General features: G+C 36.0%; 3 protein-coding genes across 3 annotated transcripts; 2 read left to right on the plus strand and 1 right to left on the minus strand.

Moving 5' to 3' along the window:
* Positions 1-1876: 1876 nt before the first annotated feature.
* Positions 1877-3767, plus strand: GGS23DRAFT_607922 (PLP-dependent transferase; the record flags this gene model as incomplete). Its single annotated transcript, XM_051520121.1, has 2 exons — positions 1877-1924; positions 1986-3767. 2 exons carry the CDS (start codon positions 1877-1879, stop codon positions 3765-3767), a joined length of 1830 nt encoding a protein of 609 aa, XP_051367586.1.
* Positions 3768-4357: 590 nt separating this feature from the next.
* Positions 4358-6492, minus strand: GGS23DRAFT_617610 (dihydrolipoyl dehydrogenase mitochondrial precursor; the record flags this gene model as incomplete). The annotated part of the gene is made up of 5 exons (XM_051520884.1): positions 4358-5260; positions 5347-6051; positions 6158-6237; positions 6294-6352; positions 6431-6492. The coding sequence occupies 5 exons, from the start codon at positions 6490-6492 to the stop codon at positions 4643-4645; spliced, it is 1524 nt and encodes a 507-aa protein (XP_051367587.1). The 3' UTR covers positions 4358-4642.
* A 14231-nt stretch (positions 6493-20723) lies between these two features.
* On the plus strand, positions 20724-21912 carry GGS23DRAFT_588295 (ubiquinone biosynthesis protein COQ9). The gene is made up of 2 exons (XM_051517540.1): positions 20724-21293; positions 21421-21912. The coding sequence occupies exons 1-2, from the start codon at positions 20826-20828 to the stop codon at positions 21751-21753; spliced, it is 801 nt and encodes a 266-aa protein (XP_051367588.1). The 5' UTR covers positions 20724-20825; the 3' UTR covers positions 21754-21912.
* Positions 21913-22112: the final 200 nt, after the last annotated feature.

Here is a 22112-nt window from a genome sequence, read left to right on the forward strand (position 1 = left end):
TATTATAAACTGTATTCATTAGAAGGCGTTAATTAATGTTGAGGTATAGTATGTAATTAATTCCTTAATATAAAGTTAATAGTTATAAGTACGGCTTATAAGGGCGTACTTTTTTTTTCTTCATTTAACTTTAAATTGTTAATATACAGCTTTTACTTAACGAATAACTTTTCAAACCGTAACATTATTATAAGTACTTTAATTAAGCTATTAATTTTCTAAAAACTCGCTTTTGTAAACTTAACTAAGAATATGTTATATAAAAAATTAACTATATATAAGTTTTTACTTTTTTTAATTACTTGTTTACTGAACTCAACTCTTAATTTACTTCTATAATAAAAACTATAACTCTTTTTTCCCTCTTTTAGGTCCCTGGTTAATTAATTCATCTTCTCCTTTCTACCTTCTGTTACTCTTAATGTAGAGCAACCTTAGTTCCTATGTAGGTCTTTCAATATATATAATATAATGATTATAACATGTTTAAAAGTTTAAAATAAATAAGATTAATAGTAATTTATTAATCTAAAGATAAAGAATTTAATATAATTATCGTATCTTAAGTCTAGCTTACGTTTATAGGTTTATAATAGTTACTAATCTTAATATAAAGAGAGTAAAAAAGATAAAAGTATTAAATATAAAAGTTATTTAATTAATTATTACTGTATAATGAAGAAATTAAAGCGCTTATAATTAAAATAGATATATTAATTAAAAAACAATGAATTTAATAAAAAAAAAAAATTCAAATAAAAATAAAAATAGGAAAGTTAGTAATTTAATTTTTGGATACTTATAATATAGTTCATATTTATAGAAGCTATATTTACTTTATATAGATATATATAATATTATAGTATATTACGTAATATATTAAAAAGTTATACCTTACTATATTATTAAAATATTTCGTACATATTAAGTGTTTTATAACTTATTTTCTTTTAAAAGAGTTATTTTTATTAATATATTTCAATACTTTCTTATTATAAATAAATTTACTTAATTAAATTTAAAATGTTTTATTTATTTAACCTTTTTTCTCTTAATTAATAATAAAATAGGATTTTTTATAAGAGAATTTGTTTGATATATCCTAATTATTTTATAATATAGATTTAGTATTTTTTTTTTAATAATATAAAACTAGCTTTTCTTAGTAAATTTATCATAATTATTAATATAAACTATACTAATATCTTCTTCTATTATTCATTTTTATTATTTTATATAATTATCTTTTATTGAATAATATAAAAGTATTTAGTAAAAAAGATTTCATAAAATAAATACATTAATAATTCTTATAAAAATAAATTATAAAAAATAAATTATAGAAAATAAATTATTAAAAATAAATTATTAAAAATATAATACTATATATTTTAGAATGTATATATATATAAAGCAAATGATGAAAGATAAAATAATAAAAAGGTTAGCTAATATAAGAAAAAATACTTAATAAAATTCGTTACTTTATAGTATATTATAATTAATTATTTTATATAAAGCTTGGTTTTAAGTAGATTTATCATAACGTAATTAATTAATTAAATAACTATTTTAGTTCTTAGTGTCTGATGTTAACTAATTCTCCTTAGTACCTGTTCTCAAGGCTCTCCTGGAAATTTCTACCTCCGATCTCGGCACTGATATCATTATGTACACCTTCGAACCTATAGGCCGGGGGGTATATTCGACTCAGTCAATATCTCACTAGACAACGGCCGGCGTCGGACGTAACTGCTCGATGACACCAGAAGCTCTATGCCCCTTCGTATTGTGTACGAGGTGGAGAACAGCGCAGCGTTGAGTACACGTATAAACCCGACCAACAGAGAGGAACAAATACCCATCTCCTGTCAAGATGCCATTAATCGAATTAGGGGATTCGATACCTCCTAATACCGCTCATGTGAGTTATCGTATGATCTTGCCACGTACAATTGCGATGTCTCCTGACGTATTTTCGCCAGGCTGTGAGCGTCTCGCTTCCCACGTGGAAAGCCAACGTGGGGTATGAAGAGGGCGAACAATGGGTCGTCGACGCTATGACGACTGGCTACCCCAGGTTCTTCATCCACAAGAGCATCCAGGCCTTCAGTCGGGACATTGTTAGCAGCCACGGGACTGCCGGACAGCACGCTATATTATTCCCCACCAGGAAGGCCGCCGGCCGATGTCTCAACTTCATCCGGGACAAAGCCTCACCGTCCGCCTTGGTAAACCTAGATACTATCCGCCTCGTCCTCGATCCGGCTAAGAAGCCACCCGATGCCCTTCAGGCTGTCCTGCCGTCCATCTCCGCCGTCCTCTGCACCGCCACGGCATACCCCTTTGCAAAACAGTATTGGCAACATTCTGGAGACGGTGTTTCGAGCCGGCGTGCCGAGTTCTGCCACGCGCTATTCAAGGAGGGCATACTAATCCCCGAGGACAAATTACCCTCGCCCGTTCCATCACAGCAAAAGCTAGGCCGTGGGCCGAGAAGATATAGGCGAACCGCCTCTATTGGCGACGACGACAACGATTTCAACAGCCGTCGCCATTATTCTGTCGGCGCCGATGTGTCTTCCGCCGATGGCCACTCAACCGACACGATGGAAACGTCAAAATTCCTAGAGGAACGCTATGGGCGGAATCTTGACGTCTCCCTGGTTCCGAATGCGAAGTCAGCCATAAGACGCCGCATCGCCGGCGTCCTGACGACCGACATCGAGCTTGACAGCACAACCACGCTACCGGCCATGGACTCAAACGCCCGCGGGATATCAAATTTCAAGGAAGACGATATATATCTGGTGCCCTGCGGTATGAATGCGATTTTTACAACGCACCAGACCCTCCTCAGAGCACGTGAGCCCCGGAAGAGCGTCAACTTCGGATTCCCCTACGTTGATACCCTCAAGATCCTCCAGAAATTTGGCCCCGGCGCCACATTTTATGGCCGAGGCACCCAGGCCGACCTTGACGACCTCGAGAACCGCCTCAAGGGCGGGGAGAGATTCCTTGGCCTCTTCTGCGAATTCCCCGGCAACCCCTTATTAACCTGCCCCGACCTGGCCCGCATCCGGCAACTGGCAGACGCGTACGACTTTGCGGTGGTCGTGGATGAGACGGTCGGCACGTTCGTCAACGTGAACGTACTGCCTTTCGCCGACGTTGTCGTGAGTAGTCTGACTAAGATCTTCTCCGGGGATTGCAACGTTATGGGTGGTAGCATCATCCTGAATCCGAATAGTCGATACTACCTGTCCCTGAAATCCGTCATGACGAGTGAGTTCGAAGACACGTATTGGGCTGAGGACGTAATCTTTATGGAGAGGAATAGTCGCGACTTTGAATCGAGGATCGATAGGGTCAACGCTAATGCCGAGGCCATCTGCGAGGTTTTGAACGCGCATCCTTTGGTCACCCAAGTCTATTATCCCAAGTATAACGAATCCCGGCCCAACTACGAGGCTTGCAGGTTGCCGAATGGGGGATATGGTGGTCTTTTGTCGTGCACGCTCAAGACCAAGGCCCATGCTGTGGCGTTCTACGACGCCCTCGAGACGGCTAAGGGTCCAAGCCTTGGAACAAATTTTACGCTAACATCGCCCTATGTGGTTCTGGCACATTATCAAGAGCTGGAATGGGCGGCAAGTTTTGGAGTCGACCCGAACCTACTTCGGGTCAGTGTCGGGCTTGAAGACGACTTGCCATCTGTCTTCTTGAGGGCGCTCCAGGTTGCTGAAGAGTGCCATGGCAGCGGATAGATTTAAAAAAAAATTTGGGGCCGAGCGAGGAGGAAGAGAGGAAACTGGGTGTATTGTAGCGACAATCCCTCACCGGAATTCAATGCCACCACCGGCTACGCGGCCATTGCGTATGTCTCGCCAATACCTATCAACCAGGAAATCTAGCCGTACACCTCTAGATTCCTATATATCAAGTGCTAACATAGAATACTTATGGTAGTTCAATACAGCTTGCCACAATCGTTCTCAGCTACTACCTTTGCCCTGTCTGTTTTCCAGAGGGTTGGGTCAGGTTTCCTTACAGGGGAAGTGTATTACCAGATGCTAGGACAAGCCAAGTTTTGTTAACGAATCGTCCCGATATTTGGCATTTTTAAATAACCCTCTCGCGGACTGCAGGGGATAGTTGTTGAAAGTATACCTAAACCTCGTCCAAACTGGTAGGTCGACTAATTTCATATCCGTCTCCGGGCAAGTACCGGAGCCCAATAATGCATTCTTCCTCTTTTCTCCTAATCTCGGGGACTTGAGGTACTACCTCGTTGTTATTGACCTATGTGTAGTCCGTTTGTATCTTTGATAGGAACACCCGCCTCCAAGATCACTCATAGTGAAAGAGAAAGGATGCATTCGTATATAGAGACGGAAAATAGTTAGATTCGTAAACTGAAAAGAGCTTTATTTATAAGCGAAAACTGGGTGAAGAGTATAATATGCGTATGATACTATCCCGAGGATTATTGGCACGGACTGAGACACCCCTATCTCAAGATGATCTAATGAGTATACCTAGTTCACGTTGCTCACAAGGGTTTTAGTGTACACCTTTACACCGGTACGCTAGCCCGCCCGATGTTGGGCTTCCCCGTCTATCCGCTTTATTTTTACACTCATTAGAAGTGGATGGCCTTTGAGTAGGTCGCCATAGCCGCCTCCTTAAATGCCTCTGCCAGCGTCGGGTGGGCATGACACGTGCGGGCAATGTCCTCAGTCGATGCGCCGTATTCCAAGGCTAGGGTAGCCTCAGCTATCATCTCGCCAGCATTGGGTCCGATGATGTGGCAACCCAGCAGCCTATCTGTCTCGGGGTCCGCGATCATCTTGACCAAGCCGTCCGTGTCTAGGTTGGTCTTTGCGCGCGAGTTGGCGCTGAAGGGAAACGTTCCCACCTTGTAGGGGATATTACCCTTTTTTAGTTCCTGCTCATTCTGGCCAACCCACGCGACCTCGGGATAAGTGTACATTACGGATGGGATCACACCATAGTTGACGTGACCATACCCCTTTTTGATGTACTCGACAGCGGCGACGGCTTCCTCCTCGGCCTTATGCGCGAGCATAGGGCCGAAGGTGCAGTCACCGATGCTGCGGATATGCGACAGCTTCGTGCGATATTCCGAGTCGATGACAACGCGACCACGTTCGTCAAGCTCTAAACCGATGTCTTCCAGACCGAGGCCCGTAGTGTATGGGCGACGGCCAATGGCAACCAGTACAACGTCTGCCTCGAGCTATTCGACGAGTTAGAGAATTAGGGTGTTAGAAGGTGGAAGGCTACATAGGCACCCTACGTGAGCATAGATAAGGCGGAACTTACGGTTTCAGGCCTACCGCCCTTAGCGGAGTCGACCTCCAGTTTAATGTTGTTGCCGTTCTTGTCGCCGCTCACAACCTTAGTGCCGAGCTTGAACTCTATGCCCTGCCTTTTGAGGAGTTTCTGTGCTTCTTTCGCCACCTGGGTGTCCATGCCGGGACCACCGATCTGATCCAGGAATTCGACAACAGTGACCTTGGCGCCTAGCCTCGACCATACGGAGCCCATCTCGAGGCCAATGATACCACCACCGATAACGATCATCTTCTCGGGGATCTTTTCCAGAGACAGGGCTCCGGTGCTTGTGACAACACGCTTCTCGTCAACATCGAGTCCGGGGAATGGGGTTGCCTCACTGCCGGTAGCAATAAGTATGTTCTTGCCGACGACGCTCGTCTCACCGCCATCGTTGAGCTGAACCTTAATTTCGTGCTCACTGGCGAAAGAACCGGTTCCCTTGATATATTCAACGCCGTTTTTCTTGAAGAGGTATTCGATACCCTTGGTCAGGCCCGAAACAGACGTTTCCTTGGCCTTCATCATAGCCTGTAGGTTGAGCTTCACATCACCAACCTCGATTCCCCGTGGTTTGCTATCGTGGAGAATTTGGTGGTATAGATGCGAGTTGTTGAGGAGTGACTTCGAAGGTATGCAGCCCACGTTGAGACAGGTGCCGCCGAGTACGCCACGTTTCTCAATGCAGGTGACCTAATAACGGGGTTAGAGTGCCTTGTCAGTTAACCCTCTTATCTAGCGGCTAGGGCCACACAACGGCCATGACGGCAGCTAAAACCTGCTCGTTCACACGGCGCACCTTCAAGCCTTCTTGCCCAGCCTTGATCGCGGCTACATATCCAGCCACTCCACCACCAATGATTACGAGGTCTTTTTCTTCTATACCGCGCAAGTCAGGGATAAGAACGGGCGAACAGTAAAGCTGGAATGCCCACCTGCTTGGCTAGCATATCCCCGTCTCCATCGCGAGACGGGGACGATGACTGATGGAAGTCTAAGTCGAAGAGAAAGGCACGGGTTAGTCGGCGACTGAGATGTTTTCCTTGGCGTTGAACGCTCGGCTACCACTTACGATGAAGGCGGGCGGAGAGAAGATCGGACGACAGTCCGCGGTATTAAACGACAAGCCAGCATCGTGTCTGACTATGAACCCACCTATTCCGCCTGGCTTCGCAAATCAAGAGCGACGAATAATAAAAGAAAAGTCAATTATAGAAGGTATTCCGCGACTGAGGTGGCCGACGTAGGGGGAATGAACGATATTAAATGATCGACGAGGCTCAGCTTGATATTTTGGGGCTGCTGGGAAGTTGGCACTATGAAGGTGTAGATTAGTGTAGAAGCTATTTTATAAAAAAAATCAAAAAAATCGAGCTATTATATTATTACAAGATTGACTATCATGTAAAAGTTTATTATTATATAAAAGAATTATAATATTCTTATTATATTATATTATATATATTAAATACTATTAATTTATATTTTAAAAAAGTTAATTATAATAGTTATATGTGATATAATAATGTAGTTTATTGATAAAATTGAATTATTTTATAGGTATTAGAATTAATACTTATATGTTGCGTAAAACGTAGACGCCTACGATACGCTTTGCGGTATGTAGACATATAAGGACTAGTTCAATTTCCACGTGACATTATAATATATAAAAAAGAAACCTAATGTAAAACTAATTTAAAATATTATTTTTATAAAATAACATAAAGCTTAAAAAAGGAAAATGTTAATTAAATTTAATAAGTAAAGATTGATTTATTTTAATTATAAGTTAATAAAAGAAGATATAAAAGAATATAAACCAAAATTTAAAACCTATAATAAGGAATAATAGGAATAAAAATAATGTTATAAAGTTTATTTATAATATATAATAATTCTCATTATAGTTGTTGGTAGGTATACGTACGTAATAAAGTAAGTGAATAAAGACAGTATGAAATAAGTAGGTAAGACTGGTTATATTAAGATATCTGTTCTTAGGAGCTATCTATCTAAGAAGGATAGGAAGATCGTTCCTTATATCCTACGTAGGTACGAAGGTACCTACGTTATCCTTAATTACTAATAAACCATTACTTACTCTGTTTTCTTTTCGTAATTAATAGTCGTTAATTATGAACCATTATTCCCGTTTTACCTATCCTTTTAACCTTAGGTTAATACGATTCTCCTTTACTAAAGTCCTTATGGCTTTATTTAATAATGCCTTCGTTATAGCGTCGGCCGAGTTATAGTTCCCATAGATCTACCTAATATTATTAATCTCCCGATTCTTATACGATTACCGTAAAGCTATTAAGTCGATCATTAATCGCTTTTCGTTAATACTACTTATTTAAATTAAACACTAGTATAACGATAGTAAGTCGGTATATAATACTAATGAAGCGCGTAGGAGGGAGAGACGGTTAAGGATAACGTTAATTATGTAGTAAATGACGTAGCTAACGTTAAAGCCTTATACTATTCCGTATATCTTACTTGCTAATACGTTCCGAGTAACCCTTTTGCATTTAGTAGAGGATTAATATATGATATTACCCGTAATTCGGAGCCCGTTATTACTTAATGCCGATGGTTCTTTATTACCTAGGACGATAAGGTAGCCGATTTACGAACTTATATCCGTATTATTAGCGAAAGAGCCGTCTACGAAGATATATAGGCGGAGGTCCGTAGGGTCGAGGGTAATATAGCTAAGACCTTAGTCTTTATTAATTATTTACTAATTAATCCTCGTATTAAGAGCCTTCGCTTCCTTGGTCCCGGGGTTAACGTATTACGCGGCCGTAGAGTAATCGAAGGTTACTTTAGGTTAATAGATCGAGGAGATATACGCTTCCCGTACCCGTTATTTAACGAATTTCTTAGCGAGATTTAGTATTTTTAGGTCTAGTAGTTCTAGTTTCTTAGCTTACCTCTTTTAAATTACCGAGATTCCATATCCCTCGTTATAAAGCTTTATACGTAACCCGTTAAAATCTTCTAATGCCCCCGGTTCTAGAGTCTTCTAGGGCTTTACTTTAATTCCCGCTTTCGTAAGTACCTTGTTTTCTTATTCGAGGAATTCCCTCGTACCGATATTTAAGGTATTATTTATCTAAAGGCCTATTATTCCGAAGGGTTATCCGACGTCCGTAATTAATAGGTACGGGTCGAACGCTAATGGTTTTATTTTTAATTCCCGTTAATGGTACCTCGAGTAGGTCTCGAACTAATACGTACCTGCCTTTACGAGCCTATATAACGGCTTAACGACGCGTAATAGCGTTTCCTCGGGGTATTTATTTTTTAGTTCCGGTAGTAGGCGTACGAAAATCGTTCGTTACATTAGCGTTTTTAATTAAGTATATGCCATTATAATATCTCGGATTATTATCTTTATCCTAAGTTATCGGAGTATTAAGGATAGTACTAGGATTAACCTTTAGCTTATCCTTTAGATGGTAGGGGCGTAGGTTATAATAGATTTCTTCTCGCGGTTTTTATAACCTTAAACTACTAATCGGGATTTCTCGTATAGTATTAGGGTATTCTTACCTTTAATCTTACGAACTATACGTAACTTAAAGATAGTAGCTCCTTAATAAACCGTATAGTCGTATATCTCGGGTTAGAGAATGCTTTTATCAAAGAACGCGTTTAGTTCCTTTAAGTTAAACGCTTCGTAAGGTTTGCTAGGGATAACGATCTTACCCGTAGCTCGTAGCCTTAGTACTAGGGTATAATCGTTCTTTTCTTTTACGCTAATATATATTATATTTAATTCTTCCTCCGGAATAATCTCGTATTCCTCCGGATTAATCGCGCGGCGTAGGAGTTTAACCTATAGTTCCTTATCCGGTATTAACTCTTCCTTAAGTCGGGCGTACGGTTTAACGTAGGAGCTCCTAAAGGTCGAGGTACTTCCTAACGTCGTAACTATTATATCTTTATCCGTAATAGCGATAACCTTATACGGTCCTTTCTATCCGCCCTTTTCTCGGAAGACTAATACTTCGCTACCTAGTATTAATAATCCCGGGAAGGTCCGTAAGGTATTTAATCCATTACGTATATTAAGGGCGTCCCGGATGGACCTCTATACCTTGATCCTCTTAACTTCTACCATTACTTTTTAAATTACTTAGGCTCTTTATATTTGCGACGCCGTAAGTAATAAGTCCATACTAATTTTAAAGTACGTCCCGAAAATAAGTAGCGTAAGGACTAGGCCATCTAGGTTTACCGTATTGTTAACGGCCTTAACTACTATTTACAGACGTACTTCCTTTAATCCGATGGTTCCTTCTTCCATAAGGATCTCGTATGCTCGTCGGACTAGGCCATGGTATTCCTTAACCTTACCGATGGATTAATAGGCCTTTATTAAGATCTATTTATAAGTAACGCCGGTTAACCGGGCTTTATTCTTAAATTCCGTACTATCGAAGTTTATATTAGCGTCGTAGGTTAGAATATCGGGAGGGCCTAAGCAAGTATCGATCTAATATAGCTTTAGAATATTTTACGTTTCCTTAGCTAATATGTCCTTAAGGAATCGGGCTACCTAGAAGCTTATTACCGTATTAATTAGATAGAGTATAAGCCGTCCTTCTAGATATATAACGTCGGCGACGACCTCGTAATTAAAGTTTAAGTCGGGGTCCTTAAGGCTAAACCTAAATCTTCGTAATAATGTACCTTTTACCTAGTAGTAGTAGCAAAACTTATTAATAGCCTTAATGTTTTTAATGGCGACGTCGTAGCCGGCCTTATCGAGTAAATCATATAATTTATTAACTAATAGGTACCCGAAGCGGGTATAGATTCGTCGTAGTTCTACCTCCGTAAAGAAGGTAACGTTAGTAAAGTAGAACTAAGGGTATCCTTATTTACGAACGATAGGTATCGTTACTTTATTCCTATAGATTAACTAATCCGTAATATTATTAAGGTATACGCTTAATCGATTTATATCCTTAATAGAAAGTAGGAATAAGATATCTATTTTTATTACGTAAAAGTCGATATATCCGAACGGTATGTTAATTATTACGGCCCTTAAGGAGCTTATAAGTAATCCGTTCCCGAACCGGATATTCGCCTTCCCCGCTCGGGTATTATTAATCTTAAGCCGTTATTCCGGGTATTCCCGGGCGAGAGTAAGGTATTATCCCTTGCCGGCGGTAGATATTCTTACCGTACCTATATTTAATATAATGCCTTAAAAGATATCCTTAGAGTATCGGTCGAGGAGGAAAACGGTATTACCGATACCGGTCGTTTCCTATAAGGAGTACGAGGTAACGCGGTATCGGAATACCTAGTCGGATAGGTAAACGGCGGTTATATATTACTTATTATCGTTATCGGGCGTTTAGTCGGTACCGAGTTCGTTATTTTATTTAGTTCTTAAGTTTTTTTTTTATTCGTCGATCCTTTCGTAATCGGCTAGGAACGTCGTATAATTACCCTTAAACCTATCTTTATTATCCTTCTATCGCGCCTTTACCTCCTTCCTTTCCTTCTCGGAATATTTAGTAAATTAGTATCCCTTCTTCTTATATATCTAGTACTTTCTTTTCTACGCTCGTTATTATCCGAAGCGGCCTTTTTCCTTCTTATTATCGTAATATTTACCTCCTTTATTATTACGGTAGTATTTACGGTCGACGTAATATTAGTCGTTTTCTTCGTCGTTATCGCTATCCTAATTCATAGTAAACTAGCGTATTCCTTTGAGATTCTTATAGGTATTAATCGAAGTACGGAGCTTGTTAGCTATGTCTTCGAAACGTATGGAAGGTTCGAAAAGAGCATGCTATAATTAGGGAACGTTACGGTAGGCTCGATAAACGGCGGCGATTAATTATTATTCCCCTTTAAAGTCGGGACTAAGTACCCTTTAATATAAGGCTAGTTTATCTAGCATCGCTTGGAGTACCTTTAGGTCCGACTTACCCTCGTTACCTTTCTCGGCTTTCGTATTATAAAAGGTAATAGCCGTTTAATCGTAATAATATTAGACCTTATTTTATTCTGTATTAAAGTAACGTTCCATTGCGAGGTATATTTTAGCGAAGTATTAATATCGGGATACGTTATATAGGAAGTAAATAGCTACCCTTCCTAATAGGATTATCGAAAAGACGGTATGGAATTATATTTACCGAATCCTAGTAATATAATAGACGTTTAAAAAGAACCTAAACTTATCCTCTAGGATATTATATACCTTTTCCGTATAATTATTCTCCTTATTTTACGCTTTCTTAAAGTATCCTACGATAGTTAGGAGGCATAGCTCGTTCGGTACCCTCGTAAGTAGGATATCGTAATAGGTCTATTACTCTTAGTTTCCGACGGATATAGGTAATTATCGGGAGGGGTTAGGCCCCGGAGCAAAAGGCGGCGGCGATTTAGTTCCCGGCGTACGCGATTATCCTATCGGTAAGGAAAAACCGCGTCCTCCGGGGATTCCTTCGTTTAGGTAACCTACTAATAATTAGTTTCTAGGATATTAATTATATCCTAGTTCCGGGGTAACGTATTAATTTCCCCGGGAGGGTTATGTCCTTTCTTTCGCTCGGTCGTTTCCTTCTATTAACGGATATAGCTAAGGGGGAAATGGTAGCATCTATAAATTATATAGGTTATATAGTCCATACGGTCCGTAGGTCGGTTAAAAGCCCGTTAGCGGGTACGGTAGATATCCGTATAACGGATACCCTAGAGGTAGATACGGATACGGGTATCTAGTAAGGGAAGGCGCGAAGGATAGTAGTTAGGGTACCTGAAGTAATTAGAAAGGTAAAGGTACCCTAAGCGCCTATGGTAAAGGTACCTACTAACGAGGTACGTCCTACCGAGGAGGGGAAGGGTTATTAAGTATTACCGGAATATCGGCTAAAGGAGAAGGGATTAAAACGTTAGGCTATTATAGTTAGTCGGTTCGAGATACTAATAAAGGATTAGGTAGTAATCCCTATCGGCTCCTAGCTAATCCTACCTACTACGGCCTTAGTATTAATTCGTTAAAGGATCCAAGGTAAAGGAAGGTATATCTAGGCGGGGTTTCGAATTACGGATTAATCGGGATAAAAGAAGGGTTACCCTCATACGTTACCCTTCGAAGCGGAGTAGGAGTCTACTAGTTAAGTAACTCTACCGCTATTTATCCGAACTAGGATAGCCCTAGTCGTAAGCGGGAAAGGGGGGTAGGTATAGTTAGTTCGGGATATACCGTTCCTTAGTCGGTTTTTATTATTAGCGTCCTCTATATTAATACGTTAGGCTACTTAGCCTTAGCCGTTTAAAGCTCCTAGTAATTCTAGGTCGGAGGGCCTCCCGCTCGTATTAATTCCGCGAGTTCTCGGGAGTATTTCGCGTTACTCCTCCTTACGTAAATGCCTTACCTTATCAGGGCATTACGTAGGAACGAGCGAAGGGTAACGGGTATTAGCTCGAACTTCCCTTCTCTATAGCCTCGGAATCGTTCCTAATAATCGTATAAGGCTTTATCTATAGTACGAACGTTAAGGGTATTAATATCTATTACCTCGAAGTCCGCTATTACTATTAGTACCTATGTTACCTTTTATCGTAGGTTAGTAGTTTCCGGTACGAATTATTACCATTTAACTACTTATAGGTCGAATTATACTATTATCGCGGTTAATCGTCTTATAATAAGTCTAAGAAGCTCGCGGAAATCGTCTACGTCCCTTAGGTCCTAGCCTCCTAGGAGTCCTCCTAGCGGTTTACGTCCGAAGATAGGTACGGGGATAGGGTTTTTAGGTTCGCTAAGTCCTAGCTCTATTCGTTATTTACCGGCTCCTTAGGCTAAGGTTTCCGGTGCCTTTAAATCCGATATAGTCGATGGAAATTAACGATAGGAGTCGAGGAAAGATAGGGGTTATTAACCTTTAATAAGAGGGCAAAATAACCTTATTATAGTTACGGGATATAATAAAGAAAGAGGTAGGATAGCGTCTTTTAATATAATCGTAGGAAGAGGAGTAATTATAAAACCGTTATCCGTGGAAAGTACTGGAATAAGATAGGTAGTAATAAAAGGTAATGAAAGATTCTTCTTTTATTAGTATCGCTTATGTTACTACGGTGATAGTAATTCTCCCGCTTAAGGTAGCAGTAACTCTTTTAACCTTGCTAATCTGTATTACTAAGTCTAGTAATACTAATTAGTATTAGTAGGTATACGTACGTAATAAAGCAAGTAAATAAAGATAGTATAAAACAAGTAGGTAAGACTGGTTGTATTAAGATATCTGTTCTTAAGAGCTATCTATCTAAGAAGGGTAGGAAGATCGTTCCTTATATCCCACGCAGGTACGAAGGTACCTGCGTTATCCCTAATTGCCAATAGACCATCAATAGTAGTATAATAGAAGTAAACTATGTAGACTTTTTAATATATATTTATATAAGTTTTGTATATATTGTAGTGGTGCGGTGGATCTAGGCTACGTAGCCTTTTCGATGTGTATTTATATGGGTCGCGCACTCATATTTTCATTAGTTAGACTTAGACCTGTAGCCATCACTAGTTACAGCTATTCACTCGTTTCTTGCCATGTCTTTTCTCGCCATCCTCGTTGCCCTTTTCTAGTCTTCCCTCTCCCAGCTGCCGTTTTCAGCTAGCCGATCAACCGATTACAGCTGTTTACAGCTGTGATCTTGGTTGATCGGCGCTGGGCCAGTTGTTGGCAGTTAGGCAGTTTTCGTGCCTCCGTCAGCGTGCCTACGCTGCTCCTGTTCAATATTCTTTTCGTTATATAATCTATAACGTAGATCGGGAGCTACGTATGCGAAAGCGCGTACGAAGAGCTACCTTACGAGTAATATAGAGAAGAGTAAAAGGAGAAAAGGTTTTATTCTATTTAAAAATTAATTAAAAGAGTGAAAGTAACGAAAGCGTATATATAAGAGCTTTTATTACTAAGGTAAGTAACGAAGAAACGCAATCTCTACGTAATATATTCTCCAATCGACGGCGTAAAACGATGTCGACTACTCTTTTATGTAAAATAAAGAAGCTATATATAATACGAAATCGAGCTATTCATGATATATAAAATGGCTGCTTTGAAAACTAAGTAATAAAAGAAAAATAACTCGTGAAAGAGTTATTAACTCCTATAATTTAGCAGAAAGCTCTTTTAGATAGGTTGCTTTCTTATAAGCCCAGTGGGTTAATATGCACCGGGTAGGTTGCTTTCGTATGAGCCCGGTTTTAATAACGTCTTTTACTCTTGAAGAATTAAACCTCTTTCTTAGTAAATTAACCTCTCGTTAAAGCCTAACTAATTAAATAATCAAACAACGGCGGGACACTAAGGAAGTAAGAGAGATATAATAGCTAAGTTTTATTTCAAGATAATAAAAACAAGTAGTAGCTTTAAAGCTACATAAACTTTATTATTAAGAACTAACGACTATCTGAAGACTTTTTTCTAACGTACCTTATATAAAAAAGTAATAGAAAGATTTAAGAAAGGAACGCAGAATGGGAGGCTCTGAGAACGCCTTTAGGTAAGCATAGTTCTCGGGGGTACTACTAAGTAGCTTTAAATAGCGTAAAAGCTTATAGTGTTATCTGGGCTCTCTCTCGCCTCTTAAGAGCGAGTTACTATATAAAGTAGCTCGCCGCCGTTTATAGCTTAGAAACGAAATCGAGGAATTTAAACATAAGAAAGAAAGTACTCGATAAGGTTTCCTACTAATTATTTTACTACCTATATAAGAAACAAGCTTTAAAATAACTAGTAAAAGAAATCGAAGCGCCTTAGAAATAACTCTTTCTAGAGTATATTTAAGGTATCTGAGATCGACTAAGGTAATTATTTCTTTCAACAAGCGGTATTAAAAACCTATTAGCTATTTCTTTTAAGAAAGGTCGATAATCTAAAAGTAATCCCTCCCGGAAATCTATTGATTTACGATCAGAAAGTTAATTAAATATTTTTGAAAAAGTAATTTTCGGTAAAAGCTTAGGAATAGCTCCTCCTGGTGATAATCGAAGAATAATTAAAAATTAATCAAATCTGTTTGAAAGTATTAATCGACCCGTAAACGCTGCCGATTAATCTAACCGATTTACATAAAAATCCTCCATATAAGAAAAACTAATATTAAGTTGTTTGTGTCAAAGCGACGAGCTCTAAAGTTTCACAAATAAAATAGAAGAGCTATAATAACTTCTCATAACGCTTTAGCCCTACGTAGGTATTAAAAAGTATATACGCTTTTAATATACGCTTACTGACAATATATAATTTATTTAAGTACTCGCCGCATTAATAAATGCCTTAACTTTCTTTCTTTCCTTATCACTTTGGGTTATTCTTTGAAAGAAGAGAAGCCTGAAAAATGAAAAGACAGTACTTTAAAGAGCTAGAGCATCTACTGTACAATAAAATATTATTATAGGGAAAAAATCGAAAGCCGTTATTTCTAAAAGCCTTCTTCGGAAATAAAACTAATCTTTAATTAGTAAACTTACTCTTTGATAAGTTCTTTCTCTCCTTAATATACTTTTTGTTCTCTGACTTTAGATTAATCTTTCAAACAAATTAAAATCTGTAGTTAGTTAATTGGGAGCATTTTTAAAACGAGGTTACTTATTAAGGCGTTTTATTTATTAAAGTAACTATCCCGCTCGCCGAAAAGAAGAAACGGTTGAAAATGTTACAATCGTACTATACATATTAGTATCACTAAGTAGTAATAATACTTATCTTAATATATTAAAGAATTGGTTATAATTATATAATCTATACTTTACATGCTTCTTAATCTCACGGTTTAAGATATTTATTAAAAGTAAATAATATATTAAAAATTAATAACTAAACAACTGAAAAGATAATAATTAAACTATAGAAATATTTTTTAATTTATATAGCTGTTTATAATTAAAGTATTAAGGTATCTATAGGCGGTCGATATTTTCTTTTCTTAGTACTGCCCGCGGGCGGTTATCTTCTCTTTTTTTAATACCGTCCGTAGGTAACGGTTTTAGCTTTTTTTAATGTCGCTTATATAAGAGGAATTAAAATAATCCTATTCCCGTAGTATTTCTACTTTTCTTTTCTTACGTTTTTTAACTCGTACTTATTAATACTTACTTTAATTATAGTTCCTAATATTATTTCTTTTTTCCTTAATTCTTATTCTAACAATCCGATGGTAAGTATTATTTTTTCTTATTTTTTTTTATCTTTACTATACTTCCTTTTCGTCTTTTACTTTATTAATCGGCTCGTTATAAGCGTCGTCGTAATAAGCTTATATTTACTTTAAGGCTAACGATTAATTTGAAAATAATTTATTTTCGCTACGTTTGATTATTATTTTTTATCGTATTATTAAAAATTAAAAGTTTTATTCTAAGTACTTAATCATTTATTTCTTTTACGATCGTGAAGGGGCTTCCTCGAAAGTAATAAACCGTATTATAAAAGAGGTTAATCTTATTAAAGTAGAATTAAATAATACTCAAGAAGAACTTAATTGTATTAAATGTTACGTTTCTGATCTTTGAAATAAGGCTATTCATTTCCGTCGTTAACGTCGTCGTATTATTAGTAATCTTTGTTATTTTATAAAGTAAGATCTAATATTAAAGGAAAAAGCGGCTACTTTTAATCCTCTTAAAGCTATTACTTCCGTTCCTTTTAATAATATTATTCTTGAAGTTATTACTTTTAAGCAGGTTTTAACTACCGAGCCTTATCGTACCGGATTCCTTCGGGATTATCAGATTTTAATTTATTTATTCTTTAAGCCTATTTAGATTTATCGATAGAAGTCCTTAAGCTTTCTAAGGATATTCGTTAAGTAATTAATTAATTCCTAAGTATTTTCTTTTAATAGATATCCTATTTATTTTATTAAGTATTGTAGTAGTGCGGTGGATATAGGCTACGTAGCCTTGTAGATGCGTATTTATATAGGTCGCGCACTTATATTTTCATTAGTTAGACTTAGACCTGTAGCTATTACTAGTTACAGCATTTCACTCCTTTTACCATGCCTTTCTAGAGCCTCCTTCTTGCCCTTCTCTTTTTAGTCCTTTTCCCAGCTGCCGTTTTCAGCTGGCCGATTAACTGACTACAACTGTTCACAGCTGTGATCTTAGTTCGATCGGCACTAGGCTAGCTGTTAGCAGTTGAGCAGTCCTTTTGTCGTGCCTTCATCACAGCGTGCCCACGCCGCTCCTATTCAGTATTAAAGCTAACTTCTTACTTTTTGTAAGTCTAAGATTTTTTCAACTTTGAACTTTTTTCCTTTATTTCTTTATTAGTTTCTAATTTTATATCTTTATTAGCAGATTTTAAAATATTAATATAATATATAAGATAGATTTTTGAATTATTTAGTAGCTATAATTCGTAACTTAATTTTAAGAATTTCTTTTTGATCCGGAAAGGTATAAATTTCTTAATGTCGAGTTTATTACTTAGTCTTTTAATTTTTATTTAAAGAATTTCTTTCGTAATATATAATTTTTTACGTAATAAATAAACTCTACTCTCCTTTTCTAAAGTTAATTTCTTAATTATCTTTAAGTTATAATATTTCCTTATTCTTTTTTATATAAGTAATAGCTTTTCTTATAGTTATTTTATAATATAGTTATTTATTTTATTTTAACAATGGCTCGTAGCGCTTTTATTATTATTAAAGCTTTTTTATTTATTATTAGTCTTTTTATTTTCTCTTATTTTCTTTTATAAACCGTTTCGTAAAGTATAATTTTCATAACCGTATTTTTACCGTATTATATACTAATTTAGCTATTAATAATAGCTCTACCTAATTATTTTACTTATAATTAACGTAGGTTTCAAGATAATATTCAAACGTTCAATTTAACTTTTTTATTTATTCGTCTGATTTTATATGAAAGGTGGTAGATAACTTTTATTTTACCCTTAGTCTTTTTATTAATATCTTTTAAAACTTTAAAGTATCTAATTTATCTTTATTTATAACGATTCGTCGTAAGAGTCTGTAATTATTAATATGATACTATAAGAATAAAAACACTATTTATTCTATTATTATTAATTCTTTAGAAGGAATAAATCTTTTATATTTTATAAGTCGATCGATTATCGTTTATATATTAGTATATATAATCTCTATAGCTAGGTCTTTTAATAGGAGTAGCTTAATAATAAAGTTTCATACAATTCTATCCTAAGTTTTCTTTAATATTAAGGTTAGTTATAATAAACTATAAGCTTTATACCTTAAAGCTGTAGCTTTTTAATACATGTTATATTTCTCTAGAACTTCTTATATTTTTCTTTTTATTCTCAAGAATCTATATTCTTTTTTTATTCGTTTATAGATTTTAAATATTTCTTAGTATTTATATAATAAATACTAATAATATTCTTATATAAAGTTTTACTAAAGAGACTTGAGTATATATCATTATACTTAATAAGTTAATACTTAATTTATTTAAAGTAGATCCGTATTTCCTTAGGCTTTTCTTTTAGTTTCCGTTCGTATCTTTTCATTTCATTTCTCATTAAGTACGAATATTATTATATTATTAAGAATAATACTTTCGTTTAGTTTTTATTATAGAAACTACCCTTTCTTCTTTAATACCTTCGAATAATAGTCGTTTCTTCAGCTTAAGATATTTTTCTCAATATTTTTCTTTCCTTTTATATATGTATTTTTAATGTTAAACCCATCAAAATATTTCTTTCATTTTTATTATTTTAGGTTTAATACCTTTATCGTCATTAAAGTTACAAGGTTATTGTAATTTAAATATATATTTATTTCTTTTAATAATATAGTAATACGGTAAAACATATCCCTTAAATATATTACGTAATACGTTACGATAAGCCTTATACCTATATAGAGTAACCATAACTCCCATAAGTATAAATTATATTATAATAATTATAATTTAACTAGATTATTAACTTTATTATTTTTACTTCAATTTAAGAATAGCTTTTATTATTGGACTCGTTGTTTTCAGATTAAAACATTTATTTTAATTATAAGCACTTGAATGGCTTCGTTGTATTATAATAACTAAATACATAACTTTTAAATTTAACTCCTTTCCTTTCCTTACCTTTTTTACCTTTAAGTTAGCGACTACTATATCTTTATAACTGAAAGGTATACTTAAAATAGGATAAATATATTAAATTCCTTGTCTTTAGATTAATGAAGTAATACTAGTTTTATTTATCTTAGACTACCGTACGTACTATAGTTACCGATAGAGTATACTTTCGAGTAAGCTATCCGGGCTTCTAGTATCGCGTACGCTTTGCTCTTTTTTAATGGTTAATTCATTTACCTTTTTCTTTTTACATTCCGTTACTCTTAAAAGTAATATTAATACCTACGTAGCTCTCCTAATTTACGTAATATAATTTAATTAAATTTATAAAGTTAACTAAAAAGAAGAGCTGTTTTTTATATAAATAAGTAGTTTTAATATTTTTATAAACTATTAATTAATAAGCGCAATAATTAATAACAACTTAATATTACTTTAAAACTTCTAAAAAGTAGTAATAATAATAATAATAAGAGGAGGTAGCATAGTAGTACAGTAAAATATACCCTTTTAATATATTACATAATATGTTACAATAGGCTATATACCTATATAGAGTAACTATAGCTTACATAAGTATAGATTATATTATAATTATTATTATAATAAAGTATTAAAATCATTATTTTATTAATTTTAATTAGATTAAAATTTGAGTTTATTATCAAGTTTATTACTTTATAATAAAAATCTTTCATTTAATCGTAAGTGTTTTAATTACTTTATTAGACTTTAATAACTAATTAAGTAACTTTTACATTTATCTCCTTTTTTTTTCTAACTTACTTTACCTTGAGATTAGTAACAATTATATTTTTATAATCGTAAGCTAAACTTAAGATATGATAACTACACAAGGTTTCCTACCTTTTAATTACTAAAATAATATTGATTTTATCTATCTTAAACTACTATACATATTATAATTATTGATTAAGTATACTTTAATATTTACTATATAGGGCTTTTCAATTATGTACGCTTTATACTTTCTCAATAGTAATAATGATAAGTTTAGAGAAACTTTCAAGTTTATTAAATACAGATAAGAAGAGAACTTAATTACTATAACATAATTAATTATAATATATTATTAAAGCTTTAACATTTTTAAAAAATGAAATTTATAATAAGCTTTAGTTTATCTTGAATTTTATAATTTTATAATTTTATTTAACGAAGAAATTTAATTTATAAAAGAGCGACTTTTAACCCTTTTTTGTAAGATTAAGGTAGCCTGAGGTGGGTATAGCCTAAAGTTACATGACAGATGATATAGAGATTGAGCCTCTCGTAATTTGTATCTTATTCTGCCTTAACTCATAGGGAAATAATGATTCCCTCTCCGCCTGCAGCAATGCTCTCCGCAGCTTTACGACAAGTCGGTGGTCAACGTCTAGTATACAACCGCTGTGGGTTTCGTTTTAACCCGTGGGTGTGCTGTTCCTACCACTCCTACGATCATCCTCCCACCCCGGGTGTCTTCAGCGAACCTGAGAAGGCAATTCTGTCTGCGGCATATCGCCACGTCCCCAAGCACGGTTTCACCCAACACGCGCTGTCGCTTGGTGCTCGTGATGCTGGTTATCTTGATATCAGCACAAACATTCTCCCGGAGGGACCTTTTAGTCTCATCAGGTACCATCTCGTTACCCAGCGGGAGGCAATTGCGCCTCTAAGCAGGGCTATTTACGGCACTGAGGGGCGGGATTCTTTGTTGCTTGATGTCCCAGCCAAAGTCGAGCGCCTTACATGGGAGAGGCTGCTGGCAAACCGATACGTGAATAACCGCTGGCAAGAGGTGAGTCGCAAGCTGCTAAAGCTGTTTATTTGTTGCCTACCCTTCTCCAGCCTACTCGCATTTATAGTTAGGCAACCCATCCACTAACGGGTAACTCAACTCGCCTTCTTCTTGTCATAAACCATAGGCCTTAGCCGTCATGTCGCTACCTTCACATATCCCAACTTCACTACGAGAGCTGGCGCTGCTAGTTGACGAAATTTACTTCCTTGCCGGTGACACTTCAGTCGACCCATTGTGGTATACAAAACGCGGCTCGCTATCCATAATCTACGCTTCGTCTGAGCTCTTTATGACTAACGACCGATCTGCTGGCTTCAGCGAGACACGATCCTTCCTACAACGTCGCCTAGACGAGACTACCAGAATGCGCGGTACCTGGAACAGCGTTTCCCAGTGGGTAGGTTTCAACGCAACTGCTGGGATAAATCTTCTTCGGAGCAAGGGTTTAAATATTTAATTAGAAATATATATAAAACAACTCGGCTTTATTGTATTAAAGTTGATAGAAAAGGCTTTATACTATCCATTATATAATTATAAGCTAGCTTTTTCTTTAGCAGGTTACCTTTCTTTTATCTAAAAATGCTAGAAGTTACTTAATTTAACTATACTACTATCTGTTAGTTTTAAAGCTATTTAGAAGAAGTTATAAGTTTAGTTTATATAAAGTCTTACTTCTAATTACGCGCTTTTACCATTGTAATTAGATTTATATTTTAAGAAGTACCATGTGTTACTTAATAGACTTTACCCTCGCAGGCTACCTTGCTTTTTACTAAAAAATAATAAAAGTTATGTCACGTAAAACGTAGACGC

The sequence above is a fragment of the Durotheca rogersii genome (genome assembly GCF_024521655.1).
Source record: "Durotheca rogersii strain YMJ 92031201 chromosome Unknown GGS23scaffold_41, whole genome shotgun sequence".
In the NCBI taxonomy this organism is placed as follows: Eukaryota; Fungi; Ascomycota; class Sordariomycetes; order Xylariales; family Xylariaceae; genus Durotheca; species Durotheca rogersii.